The sequence below is a fragment of the Hoplias malabaricus genome, chromosome 18, assembly GCF_029633855.1.
Source record: "Hoplias malabaricus isolate fHopMal1 chromosome 18, fHopMal1.hap1, whole genome shotgun sequence".
In the NCBI taxonomy this organism is placed as follows: Eukaryota; Metazoa; Chordata; class Actinopteri; order Characiformes; family Erythrinidae; genus Hoplias; species Hoplias malabaricus.
In genome coordinates, this window is record NC_089817.1 from 24,081,882 (window position 1) to 24,095,576 (window position 13,695).

Genomic DNA, 13,695 nt, shown 5'->3' on the forward strand with positions numbered 1-13,695 from the left:
AATGTATAAAAATCAGAAAAAAATCTTAAATATTAATATGTATATATAACTGAAAATTATTAGTAGAAAAAAGAATTAATACTTAAATCCCACTTGAGTCACGAGTCACAGTAAGGAACAAACTTCAAGTTTCCGAGTACGAGTAAAATAGCTATAGTTTCTTGCGTACACAATTACAACTCATTTATTTATTTAAAATAGTTTAAAGTCCCCGTCTTTCCCTCCTGGTCTGTGGGCGTGGCTGCGTCAGGCCCCGCCCCCTGTGCTCCGTGGCTGTGTTAGTGAGCGCTGGGCGCTGGTGGAGATGAGTGAATGTCAAACTTGTTGCCGAGTGGCGAGGGGTAGGCGTCTAGTCTGGAGATAAGCGGCACAAACTCACGGAGCCACTCGTTTTTCTAAAATACGGCGAATTGTCCGCGGCCAAGTAAACGGACCTCCCGCAGCCGGTTTGATGTATTTCACCCAGTGAGGAGAGCCTGGGACGTTCAGTCCATTCAGAGCGGGGACCCACAGAGTGCTCGACTTTGACGAGTTGATCCTCTGTCGGATCTGGAATGAACTCTTACAGCGGAGCGCGTGTGGAGTTTGATATTTGTGCATTTCGTCTGATTTCTCCAGAATGGGACTCGGTTCTAGCTCCACGTCTTGTTCTCTGCAACGCGCGAGACACGCCGCCGCTCCCGGGAACGACCCGCCTCGCAATATGAGCGTTAACTGAGCGTTTATGAAGATGTGCGATTATCAGGATCAGCGGCTTGATGCCACTTTCTTGTCCTCGTCTTCTGAAAAGGGACCAAAGTTTTTTGCACTTGGTGGACATTACGCTGACTGTCCTCCTCATGCTTCGTCTCTGGATGTTTTGCCAATTAACGTCATGTCTTCCCATTTGTTCAGCATATATCTGTGATATAAATAAGACGGCCATTTTGATGATTAATATTTGGATTTTTTTTTAAACGAGATTTTTTTTTAAATGTTAGACAAAGTGACTTTATTTTGTTTTCATTTTTCATAGTATGGATACTGATGGAAAGGCAGAAAGTAAGAAAAAACATCTGCAATTACAGGAAATATTACTGACCATCAGTTTGGACTATTTGCTTTGATAAAATAAAGACACTTGTATGGACAAAAGAATTGCACAAGCCTTTGTGCAGAGTAACAATGAACACTAACTATAACACTTCTGGATTTCACATGAAAGCGCCATCAGTAGCTGTAGAGCCAGTCTTGGGTCCTTTGAATGAACCCCCCATGCAGGGTCTCAACTTCATGCCGGGCAGAGAGCAGTATGGATTCCAGCCTCACAGCCATGGGGATATGCTCACTACAGGACTACAGCAGCAACATCAGCTCCATATGCCGCTGCCTTTCAACAACCAACAGCTTAATCCTGAGCAGCCTTCACACCCCTACCAGGACGGGGTCGCTTCGTGTTTGCATGGGGACAGACAGGTTGGCTTCAGTGGCAGCAGTACAGGCCAACAGCACATGTTAGAGTCTGAATTTGGTCAGCTCGCAGAAGTCCAGACACGAGAATGCCTCTCACAGCAGCAGCAGCAGCAACGGTTGGCCAGTATGCCTGATTATCACCTCCACGGACATCCTAACAATAACCATGCCGTGCCAGCCCCATGTCTGCCTCTGGACCAGTCTCCCAATCGGGCTGCGTCTTTCCATGGCCTCCCGTCATCTTCTCCCGAAACCAACAGACTGGAGCACTATAGGCTTTTCCCACAGGGACGGGTGGGTGGGTCACAGTACTGTTTCCCATGTGATCCTCTTTCTGGCCATTTGGATATGGCTGGATTTTCTACTCCTGATTCCACAGAGGCCCGATTCTCCTATTGTGAAGCAGGAAGCCAGATGGCCGGCAGCAATTTTTTCAACCATGGCGGCTCCAGAGCTATGATCGGTGGTTCTAAAGTGGACCAGCATCTACCTCAACATAACATATATTCAGAGAGATTTGGAAACAGGGGGGAATTTGAACCGGGAGTCTCTTCCAGACACCACCTTATGGCTCAGCAGAGAGGACCCATGGCTAGACAAAACCCTGCATCACCTGTCCTTCCTCGGTTGTACCATCCGCAAAATTTTGTCCCAAACAGTCCAGACCTGCAAAACAGCAGTGCTGGGGTCCAAGCTCAGCATGGCCAGATGGATCATCCCATGCACAGATTAAGTAACCACAACATGCATGCTTTTGGGGAGCCTATGTTTAATGTTCCCCAGCATGGACCTCAACCACCCCATCAGCAGCACCTCAACTCCTTCCAATATTTGAATGTGGCCAAGAGGCCAAGGTTTGATCTCCCAAATGGATCTGGTGAAGAGGGCTACAGCCCCCTGAGCAGTGGCTTACATAATCGGCAAGGCCTTGAGAACCACCTCTCACCCTCTGCCTTCCCCTCTCCCATGGGGGACTTCCCAACTCACGTGATTGATGGTTTTCCATCAGGACCCCTGCCATTGAACTGCGGCCCACATCAACAGCAGCCACTGCCTCAGCGGCAAAACGCAGCCATGATGATCAAACAAATGGCATCCAGGAATCAGCAACAGAGAATGAGGCAAGCAGAGCTGCAGACATTAAGTAACCCCAGGGACATTACACCAAATGGCATTGTTCAGAGAGGGCCACTAAGTAGTATGTCGCAACTAAATTTTGACAGGAAGCATAGTTTTCATGGCAACATTGAGCCTCAGAGTCCCCACCTACCTCACGAAAACCCCTGGTTTTCTGAATCACACCAACAGTGTAAGGAAACTAGTATTCACACAATAGAGCAGACACAAAATGGACATAATCTTATGCTTAGAACTGGCACAGTCACAACAGGGGTTATGCAGTCTTTAAATTCCCCTGGGCCACACAATCAGTTTGAAAATGGGATTAATAATCCTCTGCAGGTACAACTACCCAGTGATAGAACAGTGCAGTCAAATGCACCCCTGGACAGGAGGCAGAGTGAATTCAGAGGAGCTGATGTGAGACGGCAGCACAGCTTCCCTCCTGGGGGGCCAAGTCAGCAGGGAACCCCCCAAAGTAATCCTCCTGGCTTCAACTCCTCACCAGGGAACTATCAATCTCATACTGAGTACCTCTCCAGCCAGCACCTGTCAGTCAATAAGCTTGGGGCCCTCTCTTTAGGGAATTTAAACAAAGCAAGTACAAAAGACAGTGTGTTTGGTCAAAGCTGTCTTGCAGCTCTCTCCACTGCCTGCCAGAATATGATTGCCAGTCTAGGGGCCCCAAACCTCAATGTGACTTTTAATAAGAAGAGCCAAAATGAGGCCAAACGCAAACCAGGTCAGGTGGAGCAGGACGTAAATAGCAGTGGTGGTGGCGGGGCTTGTGGCCCAGGGGCAGAGTATTTTCAGAGCAGTACTTCTCAGAATAGTCAGACGCCCTGCTCTGGGAATAACAACAATATGACAACAGGTCAAAGTGCTTCTGGCCCCATGGTGAAAAGGGAAACTAGCACCCTCTCACCACACAACAATATGGATTCTGGGAATGAAGGAAAAGCAACAGGCAATGTCAGAGGGAAGGCAAAGCGAAGACGAGACAGTGGGCACATAAGTCCAGGAAACTTCTCCCCCTCGTGCAGTAATAACCCTGTGGTTAGTCCAGGACAACAAGCATCTTCTTTGAGCTTTGAGGGCCGAGGCAGGACACCTGATGGCTCCCTTGTCTCCCCTTCCTTTGGAAAACCTGATCTTGCAACGTCTATGGACAGTGGTATTCAAAGCGTGGGAAAATCTGATGGTGTTTCACCTTGTATGGATTATCTGGATGATGCTAGCCCTAACTACAGCAATGAGGATTTGAGGACCAACAGAACAAGCATGAAATTCAATTCAGATAACAGAACTGGCTACCCTGACGCACCCTGCATGGAACAGGTGAGGACGCCTTTAGGTAGCTCAGGCCAAGACGAGGTGCATCCCCTGGAGATTCTCCAGGCTCAAATCCAGCTGCAGAGGCAGCAGTTCAGCATCTCGGAGGACCAGCCACTCGGAGGGAAGACTAGCAAAAAGCCGGACTGCCAATCTGGACTCAATGGAGACTGTACTCTGGCAACCTTCAGCCCAGAGTCAGGAAAGGGCTGTGTGAATACTATTGACCTTGACTCTCTCATGACAGAGCAACATGCCACTTGGTATGGCCCTAGCAGCAAGGCACTGACAGAGGATCCTGGGAATGGCAAGTGCATGGGGTTCTGGGACAGGACAAGAGGCCAGGGTGACAACAAAGAAGGTAAATACAATCCCCTCGTAGTGAGAGCATGATGAATTGGTGGTTTTATGGACTGTTGAGTTTACTGTGATGACTTAATGGCTGGATAATGAACAACTTTAGGTAGCTTAACCTTTGGGGGCTTTACAGCTAATCTTTCTCTTAGAAATTAGCTTTAATTAGCACACTTTCCTACACCCTGTCTGGAGCTGACAGAGGAATGTAAAATGGAGAAAAATGTGGTGCTCCTTTTGCTGTTATGCAACAATGTGCACCATATTCTGATCTGGTTTTAAATCAGAAAATGTCCAAGGCCATTAAAAATTTAAGGAGCTTTTTAAAGATAAGATAGATGACAACAAAAGAGAAACTTCTCTTTGAAAAATAATTTTTGAAGCCGCTTGTATGTTTTGCATTATAAATTACAAAACAAACAAACAAACAAAAAACACTAAAAGGTATGATGCGTTTTAAAAAAATATTGTTCACATAGTATGTAAATGCAAATGAAAACTCATTGTAGAATATTTCACACAAATGTGGATAATTAAGAATTCAAGTCTATAGATATGAAATCATTAGTTTATTATTTAACTGTTATTATTATTTGTAGATATAGTTTGCTATTAATATTTACCTTGGTATTAAGTACGGCCCTATTTTAGATGAGAACACTGCGGAATTCGGCGAGGACGACTGCAAAGACCCTCTTAATCAATTATTATATTATTAATATATATTTTAAGTAATTCTGTTACTGTTTAGAAGTATTTTTATACCATGTCTGTGTGAAAATGAAGTAGCGTTTCAAAATGGCAGGAAACTTAACCGTTAACTTTAAAGTGTACACAGAAATTAGACACTGAGGTAACCTACCTCTGTGCGCTGGCTAAATTGGTCCGTGTCTTGAGAAAGCTTTTAAATAAAACACACTGTTTCTGGGGAGTGTTTTGGTTTTTATAGGGCTGTTTTAGAGAATGTTTAAGTGACTGGTGAATCAATTTCAGCCATAAATCTCCTGAAATGTTTCTCCGTACTCTGCTGATGTTCATTTCTCTCTTTGTCTCGTTCTCAAAGCCCGCGAAATTCAGAGTAACGGACAAATCGCGGGTGCATGTAACGTGTGTGTACCTTTTTCCAGCAATTTTCCAGGGACACATTTGAATAGCTTTCAGTCGATGAATACACGCTGCACGTCATATTAAATGTTCACCTGATATTTTGATAACTAGCGAAGTAGTTTGACATCAGATAGACGAAATAATGTAACACAGGTTTAAATATGTATGACTTCAGCCGTTATATCACCACTGTGGTAAATGAAGTGATTAGTTAAGACTAATATTCAGCTGATTTAAGAATGTCTGTCTTACCTCTGGGTCTTTAAATCATTTATTCCTGGGCTCTTAGTCTCTGAAACAGTTTTGAAGCTAGTTTTGTTAGTGGAAGTATTCATTTGCTTTGTGACATTTTAGGGAAGATTTTGAATCTGCCATTTAAGTGTCCACAATTTCTTGGTAGGCTAATTAAAGAGTAATTCCATATTTTGAAAATGTTCGTCATCCTTAAATCTAAGATGCAAAAGGCATTCAGAGAGGTTTGATGGTTTTAGTATTGTTCATAATAATAGTCATAGAAACCATCTAATGTGTCTTGTACGTGTACTTATAAGGTTTAGTTTTATTTTTTTTTTAAATCTGATAATCGTGGAGAGGTACATGTGTGGTGCTTGAAGGGGAAAAAAAAGCCTAAACGACATATGCCTCCTAATCTGTATATGCAATGCAATAACTTCATAGAAGTTAAAAAATAATAAAATTATTAATATTATTTAAAATAAAAATAATGTAATAGAAATCATTGGAGTTATAGGTAAACAATGAATCAACACTGATATATGAGTTTTGTTTCTGACAATATGAAAACCTAGAAAACATGCAGGTTCTCTTTGTTTTGAATGAAAACAAATGGCTGAATTTGCATTGTAGACATCACAACATCTGGTTCCTATAAACACCACTGTGAAATAGCTATTTCAAATGCACTATTTCTCATCAAACCATTCTGAATGACTGCATTTATATCTTTACAATTGAATTATGTAGAATGTTTAAGAAATTGGTAGGATTTCATTTGTATTGCATTCATCAGGTAAAATCATCTGTGTAACAAAGCAAATTACAACAGTGCAAATGGAATTAGGCTTCCAAAAGCCTGAGTGTGTCTGTGTGTGAGGGAGAGAATGACAAATGCTCAGCTGTAATGTTATGCGCGCTTTCAGAGTTTTGCCTAATCAATGGAGAAGGTTGTCAAGAGCAGTACTTCCAACAGTAGCTGTCGGATATTCTGACAACATTGAAGCTCAGAGAATAAACACTAAGGTCCAAGATTGGAACCATACAATGCAGTCTCAGCTCTCCCTGGGGAACGCAAAACATCGCTGACTGGAAATGCTAGGACAAATTTAGTCAAGCAGGGTTTTGTGGTGTAAGAAAATAATTAATGCTCACTACTAATCTTGCATTTACTTGAATTATGCATTATTGAGTCAAACCGACAACATGGACAGTTGGCACAAATCTGTTTGGCTAGAGTAGACAATTCTAATACACTGATATTATATTGCTTAAAATATTTTGCTTGTTTATTATTTAAGATTCAAAAGGGTTTATTGTCATTTCAGCTATATACAGAGTAAACAACATTCCTCCTGGAGCATAGTGCAACACAAAACATGAGTGCACGCAGAAACACAATACAAGATTTGAATGATATCTGCAAGATAAGTCCAAGAATAGCCTGATGTTAGTATGTAAAATATATGTGAAAAAATATATAGAAGTTTCTTATAATTAGAACTTTCAGCTATTTTAAAATGGACTTATTTCAGACACATTTAATTTTGAATACAGAGCATTTAAAATCTCCATGGAAAAGCAAAAATTAGAAATACACATGAGCTTAAGGTAACCATGTTTAATGCAAAAGAGATATAAGCCCTTTAGCATTAGGCTGCAGAGCAGTTGAACTAGGTTCTCTGCCGTGAACTTGATGGAGTGGCCTTACTATTCTTTTCAGAGCTAACAGTTATCAAATCTTGACAGAAATGTTCCAACGTCTAACCTAAAGCCTTTCCAATAGAGTAAAAGCTATTATTAGCTCTTATTAGCACCTTCAATTTCAGAAGAAATGCTGGATTAGCAGGTTTCACAAACTTTTGAACATGTTGGGTGTTTCACTGTTTCAGTTTCTCCACCTAAGCGACATCTGATTTGGTTTCTGAAGCCTGGGCCATTTTCATTTTCTTCTTTGCGCTGGTCAAAAAACTTCCTTAAGCACCTTCAGCCAGAGTGATGTTTTCTGGACTTCACTGTAATGTACATGAGCATACCTTTTATGGGAGTGTTTGTCTATCAGAGAGAATTAAGGTGTCTGACGTGGTCTGCCAGGTCTCCTCCTGTATGGGGTACGTTTTTCCATTAGGAACGTAAGGAGAAATGATGATCTTGTTTTGGCATTTCCCGCTCGGTTGTTGCCAAAAGGGAGGCCTGTGCTGTTGAAGATGCATCAGAGAACTCAAAGTCTTTGCTTTGATTTATACATCTTCCCTTTCTGCAACACCCTCTTACTTATAAACCAGAGCTGTAACTGCTTCAGTCCTCTAGTGTGCTCTTGTATGTCTTGAATAAACAGCATGGTAGAATAATACAGTGGAAAGATGAGTGAGTTTAAAACCATAGTATTCTTCCAACCAGTAAATGTTCAGAGAAAAGACTGTTTGTATAACTACTAACACACTCTTTGAACTTCAAAATTCCAACTGGTTCCAAATTTAATTAAAATGGGATAGATCTGTGGCTCCTTGACCCACAAATATTTATATAAAAAAAGCACCTTCTGACTCGGGAGATCATTTTGAGTTTTGAATGGAAGTTCTTCAGAACTTTAAGTGTTTCTTCTAGCGCAATGTTTCTGAAACGCGTCCTCGGGGACAACCAGAGGGTCCACATTATCTTTGGATATCAGCACATAGGTATAAAAAGGGATGTTTTAGGGGGCCCCGAGTACCTATTTGACAAGCACTATGCTTGTAGAGGTCCAGTTGTATATTTTGTAATTACTCTTGAGACACTACAAGACCAATCAGTTGCATTAACATTTTAGTTGACTACCTGTGATTATAAAATCCACAATTGGAAAATAGATTAGAATAGTGTAGCCCTCAAATTAACTATTTAAATTCACTGTATCTTTTTCATCCAAAGGCAAAGTTAAAAGTTTAGAGACTTTGTGAATGTGTAAACCCATTAGTAGCAAAGTGTCACAAAAGGTAGTGTTGCTGTTACACACTTCCAGGGTTCTGGGGTTAGGGGGTTCAAACCCCATCCCGGGGCCTGGAGTTTGGTATGTTGTACCTGTGTCTTTGTGGGTTTTCTCCGGGTGCTCTGGTATCTTCCCACATATGAAAAACACATGCTAAAGGGTGGATTGGCTATGCAAAAATGTCCATATATGTGAATATGGGAGTGTGTGAGTGCCCTGTGATGGACTTGTGCCTTGTTCAGGGTGTGGTCTTTCCTTGTGCCCAGTGACTCTGGGTAGACTCCAGACACATCACAGCCCTGAACATGATAAAACAGTTGGAGAAAATGAACAAATGAAAAAAAAAAGCCATATAGTGTCATCATCAGTCCACAAAGTTCCGCCGTCACTTAAATGCTGAATGTAGTAAGCAGGTGAACAACACAGTACTGCAAACATTTGCATGGTACATAGTGTTTTATTGCAACTTCCATGCAGATCTTTGTAAGTTAGCCCAAATTGTTGTCATTTCTTCCATTTCACCTGTCAGCCTTTTTATCATAGGCATGTTTGAAATCACAGAAGAAGGCTGCACTCTTGAAGTTAAAGAATAGTGTATGAGAGTGTAAGTTCTGAAGTTCCCTTCACGAATGGAGTTACTGGTCCATGTGTGGAGGTTTTAGTGCCTGTAGAGTGCTGGCCAAAGGGAGTGTTTGAGAGCCAGACGGAGCAAGTCAACCATCCAGACAGCAGTGAGCCATCCGCACTGGGCCCCACAGCTGGCCTGAGTTCCCAACCCTTCCTCTCCCTCCATCCGTTCGTGCTTTAGCCCCTAAGCTCATGAAGGCAGGCCCTGTATGTCGCAGTGGCTGCAGAGTGTTGGGTGGGGGGGTGTAGTGGTTGTGGGGGCTGAAAAGGCCCCAGGGCTCAGATGTGAGACTCCCTCAGTGCTTTTCGGGCCTCCGAAAAAACTGTGAAAAAGCCCTTTCATAGCCCTCAGCCTTGCTCCCCGCTCACTCTTTAGAATATTTTAGGATAATTTCATTCGAATTTGTCAATGGAAATTCGAACCATATAACAGCATATAAAAAGGGCTCCAAGAGGGACGTATTTATGTATAAAGTGAGTGCAAGTGCCAAACTGTTTCTGAGCTTTTGCTCTTGTATGGGGAGGCGCCCTCCCCGCAGCTCTGTTGGCAGGTGCTTAGAGGTTTGGAACAAAACTACGCAACAATGTCAAATAGACACTCCAAGGCTTGAGTAATGAAATCATGCCCTGCTGCGATGATTTGCAAGATTGCGCTCAAATAGCTGGAATGTTCTAATCCTAATAGGTTTGCTGTTTAACCCTATGATATGATCCTAATATCCACTCTCTCTCATATTTTCAAAGGGCATGGGTAGCAGTGCTTTTTTGGATGTCCCTCAAAGGCTTCTCAATGTATCACTCAAAAGGTAAAGGCATTTTGAATTGCTTTTCTTTTTTTAATTGCCTTTTATTTTGAATGGTTGAAGGTATTTGAAGTGTCATTTAAACTGCAATATACTTTTATATCCAGAGGAATAACTGGTTGCATTTACTGAATTATGATTTTCAAGAGACACTCCAGACAAAAGCCCTCTTCAGAAGGGATTAATTTTACATGGGGAGCTGGAGTAATATCATTTTAATATCATTTGTCACTACTGTTCTGAAACCAGCCCACCCACCAAAATATACAGCCCTTAGTGACCTTATCTTCTAATAGATAAGAATGAGATGGCAAAACCTACCTCTAGCTACCAGACATTTCTCTCCACTGAGTGATTCTTTTGGTTGTTTTGTGTATTCACGCGTGGTCTGTGGTTGAAGTAGGTAAATGGAAATATGACTGAAATGGTTTGTCAATACGGGATTAAGACTACTCAAATACTGCGGTAATAATTACATTATCCCATGTCCACAGGTAAGACTAATCCTCTCTGAATGGGGCTTAAGGCTATCATTTATTGTCTACATTTTTGTGGTGGAAACATTGTGTCCCTCACACATTGTTTTGACAGAATTCAGAATATATTATCCTTCGGAATCTGTGGTGATCAACAAATTCAATCAGCTTGCTAATAAATAACTTACAATAGTGATACGAAACTAACCTCGGTGTCTTGACAATAGAGTTTTACTTTTATATTAAAAAAATAATAATGATTTAGCTATCTAGACATGACATAATTTCAAACAGGCAGCTCCCAAGTAACTGCCCAAAAGCACTTCCAAAATGTACTTACACTTTCAAGCTACATCATTAGAAAGGGTTTTCCGCCTATAAGGAGGCAGTAGGCATGTAATTCAATTGATGTGGCAACAGTTACATTTTTCATGTTGGCTGGTGTGTTACTTTAAGTCAGCTTTGGGTGGGTTTCCACCTATAAAATCAATTTATTCTGTGAAACCAGCTCTTTGGCAGAATGACTGACACATGTCTGTTCTTCAGGTGCTGCTGAAGCTCAGTGTGGGAATGGGGGAGGACCGAAAGGAGGACACCCACAGTGCCTGTTTCCTCACTGCACAAGAGGGGGGCTGGGGGGATGAAGGAGTCCCTCAAAGCTCCATCCCTGTCCTGGGGCACCTCAAACTCAGAAACACCCAAGACCCGTTCCAAGCATTGGGAGGGGGTTGGGGGAAAGAACCCCTGCCTGCTCCCACCTGATGGGTGATGGTTACAGCCCCAGTACATTTTTTGCTGGTAATTGGATACCGCCTTCATCAGGAACAGTGAGGCCACCATCTCTCTGTGTGCGTTCAGTGCTGCTAAGAGGCCACACACTCAAACCTCGATAGGAAACTCCACCAGTGGACAGCTTGAGGACTATGGGATTTGGAAAACATACACACACAAGCACACCAGATTGGAATGTTGGACAGCATGGTTGAATTGCTTTGAGCAAATATTTTTTTTAATCCTTTTTCACCATTTGCCCTTTTTTCTAGTTTTGTTTTACCTCACTTTTAAGATGGTGAAGTGAGCATCAGAATAATTTGAGACCTTTTTGCGGTATGTCTTTCTTGAATGTAGAGGAAATGGTGAAGAGCTGAGCATATTTCTCCTCACTGAGGGCCAGAAGTACTCAGTTTTTATGGCAATTTCAGATGCAAAACAGACAATTTCTGACTATATTTTATGCACAGAATTTGGGTTTGGGCTTAAATACACAGTTGAGCCATAACTGTACACATGGGAGATTTATGCAGAATGTGTGGCTGAATTTATGTTCAATTTACTAAAATTTTGCAGGTTGTGGTGATATGTTTTCCATTAAATTTACTGTATTTTAAAATCTGGTTATATGTAAAATTGCATTAGAGTTCTCAGAAACCTTGCTGTAAAGACAATTCATTTAACAGTGACGACAGAGAACGCACATAGCCAGAGGCACAAGTTTTGAACACAGACTGAATCAATGTTTCCCTTCAGAATAACACAGTTTAAACTCTTAGGATCATATGTACATTTGTAAGAAGACACGCTGCAAAATTTGTCATGATGTTTCCACAATTTGGCCGTATTATTGTTTCACAAACTCTGTTTTCTTAGCTGGAGTAAAATGACACCGCTGTAGACTGTGGAAAAGAACTTAATTTATTAACACTGCTATCTCTTCGACAATGTATTTTGAGTATTTTCTTCAGTTTGTAGATGACTCTTTTATGTGCAGTCTCACTGTACCACACTCATTGCATACTGTGGTCTTAGTAAATTGAACAATAATTGCCCACGTAGTGTGGACACACTTTGTACACCCATTAAAATGTCTGTGTTTGTAGGTACATCTGATTTTCAACATTCAGCAAAGGTCTGTTCTTGGTTTCTGATAACGTCAGATCAAAAAAAATGTCTGGGTCAGTATTATGTTCCTCAAGATATTTCATCTGTTAAATCACAGTGACTGTCATAGAGGTTTCCATGTTTACATATCCTATATCCAAGTCCCGTTTATTCCCAAAGAGGACTGCTTTTGCATTAAGAGAGAGACTATTCACACCCGAAGAACCACTTTGAGTACTGTGTGTTTTAAAAAAAAAAAACTCCTGGCAGTTCACTTTGGTCCTCCACACTAGGATTCTCTGACTGTGGTGGGTCAACCTTTTGACTTTGAAAGGCCAGTGGGGGTTCTCTCCTCTCCCTACAGCTTTTGGAAATCTGATATGTAGGCTGAGCTCATCCCTTTGTGGCCTGCCTGGCCAGCGTCGGAATGCCATTGTTTCAAGCCGATACTCTTCTCTATTTGGGTTTTCCCCTTCACTCGGCCTTCATTGACACGCTGAGCTTCTCCCTGCTTTTAAACTAACTAGTCCTGAATATGTTTGGCCAGAATTGGCAGCCCATTCAAGAGGGGACAATAGCCACTGACAAAAGACCTTTCCTTTTAAGAAAATGGCTTTCCTTCTGGCGATTAAAAAGGTCTTTGACCAGTTTATTGGTGTTTGACACTTCAGTGTTTCCATGCTCTACCTCTTCCTCTGTTTGAAGATGCTTTTATTATTATTATTATTATTTTTTGTTCAAATTTACTTGACATCAGGACACCTTGTTTGCTTCTTACAACAGCCCTTTCGCTCGTCAGTTTTCACCGTGTGAATCTTTTTGATTGGACTTTCTACATGTGGAAGTGGCTTTTAAAGCCGAGAGCTTTCACTGCAATATGTACACAGATAAGGATGGTTTTCTTCTAGAATTTGCTGGTAATGTAAATAAACTGTATAGCGAATGTATATTATGGATTAATTAATGAAAAATATGTTGTAAAGCATTTTTTTCTGCAACATACACTCATCAATATAAAAAGAAAAAAACATTGAGTTAATTTTTGTATTTTCTCAATCCATCTCTCTGCCAAATGCTTTAACGGCAAAAAAAAAAGACTGAAGTTTCTTATTTGGGTTTAATACAAGTCTATTTGATTAGGGCACTATGAGGATCAGATATAGCCTGAGAAATCCTGGGTCCATGCTTCCCCTGGACTAAACTTATACAGTGGGAAAATAGTTTGAGAGAGATTGTGTTGTTCTGTGAGACTTTGAAAGATGCCTGTGAGTCTGTGAGAGTGCTATATATAGCTATATATAATTGTCATTTAAAAGATTTACTCCCATTTCTGCAAAGATCAGCT

At 41.4% G+C, this 13,695-nt stretch overlaps 1 protein-coding gene and 1 long non-coding RNA gene across 3 annotated transcripts in view; one reads left to right on the forward strand and one right to left on the reverse strand.

Annotated features, from left to right (window-relative positions):
• Positions 1-5,294, reverse strand: part of LOC136674586 (uncharacterized) — a 33,536-nt gene extending 28,242 nt beyond the window's left edge. For both annotated transcript variants that reach the window (XR_010796069.1, XR_010796068.1), the window contains exon 1: positions 5,120-5,294. This is a non-coding gene — a long non-coding RNA (uncharacterized lncRNA). The remainder of the gene's footprint in view (positions 1-5,119) is intronic.
• mn1a (meningioma 1a) lies at positions 322-13,349 on the forward strand. The gene is made up of 3 exons (XM_066650649.1): positions 322-4,264; positions 9,938-9,999; positions 11,019-13,349. Exons 1-2 carry the CDS (start codon positions 1,165-1,167, stop codon positions 9,946-9,948), a joined length of 3,111 nt encoding a protein of 1,036 aa, XP_066506746.1. The 5' UTR covers positions 322-1,164; the 3' UTR covers positions 9,949-9,999; positions 11,019-13,349.
• The last annotated feature ends 346 nt before the right edge of the window (positions 13,350-13,695 follow it).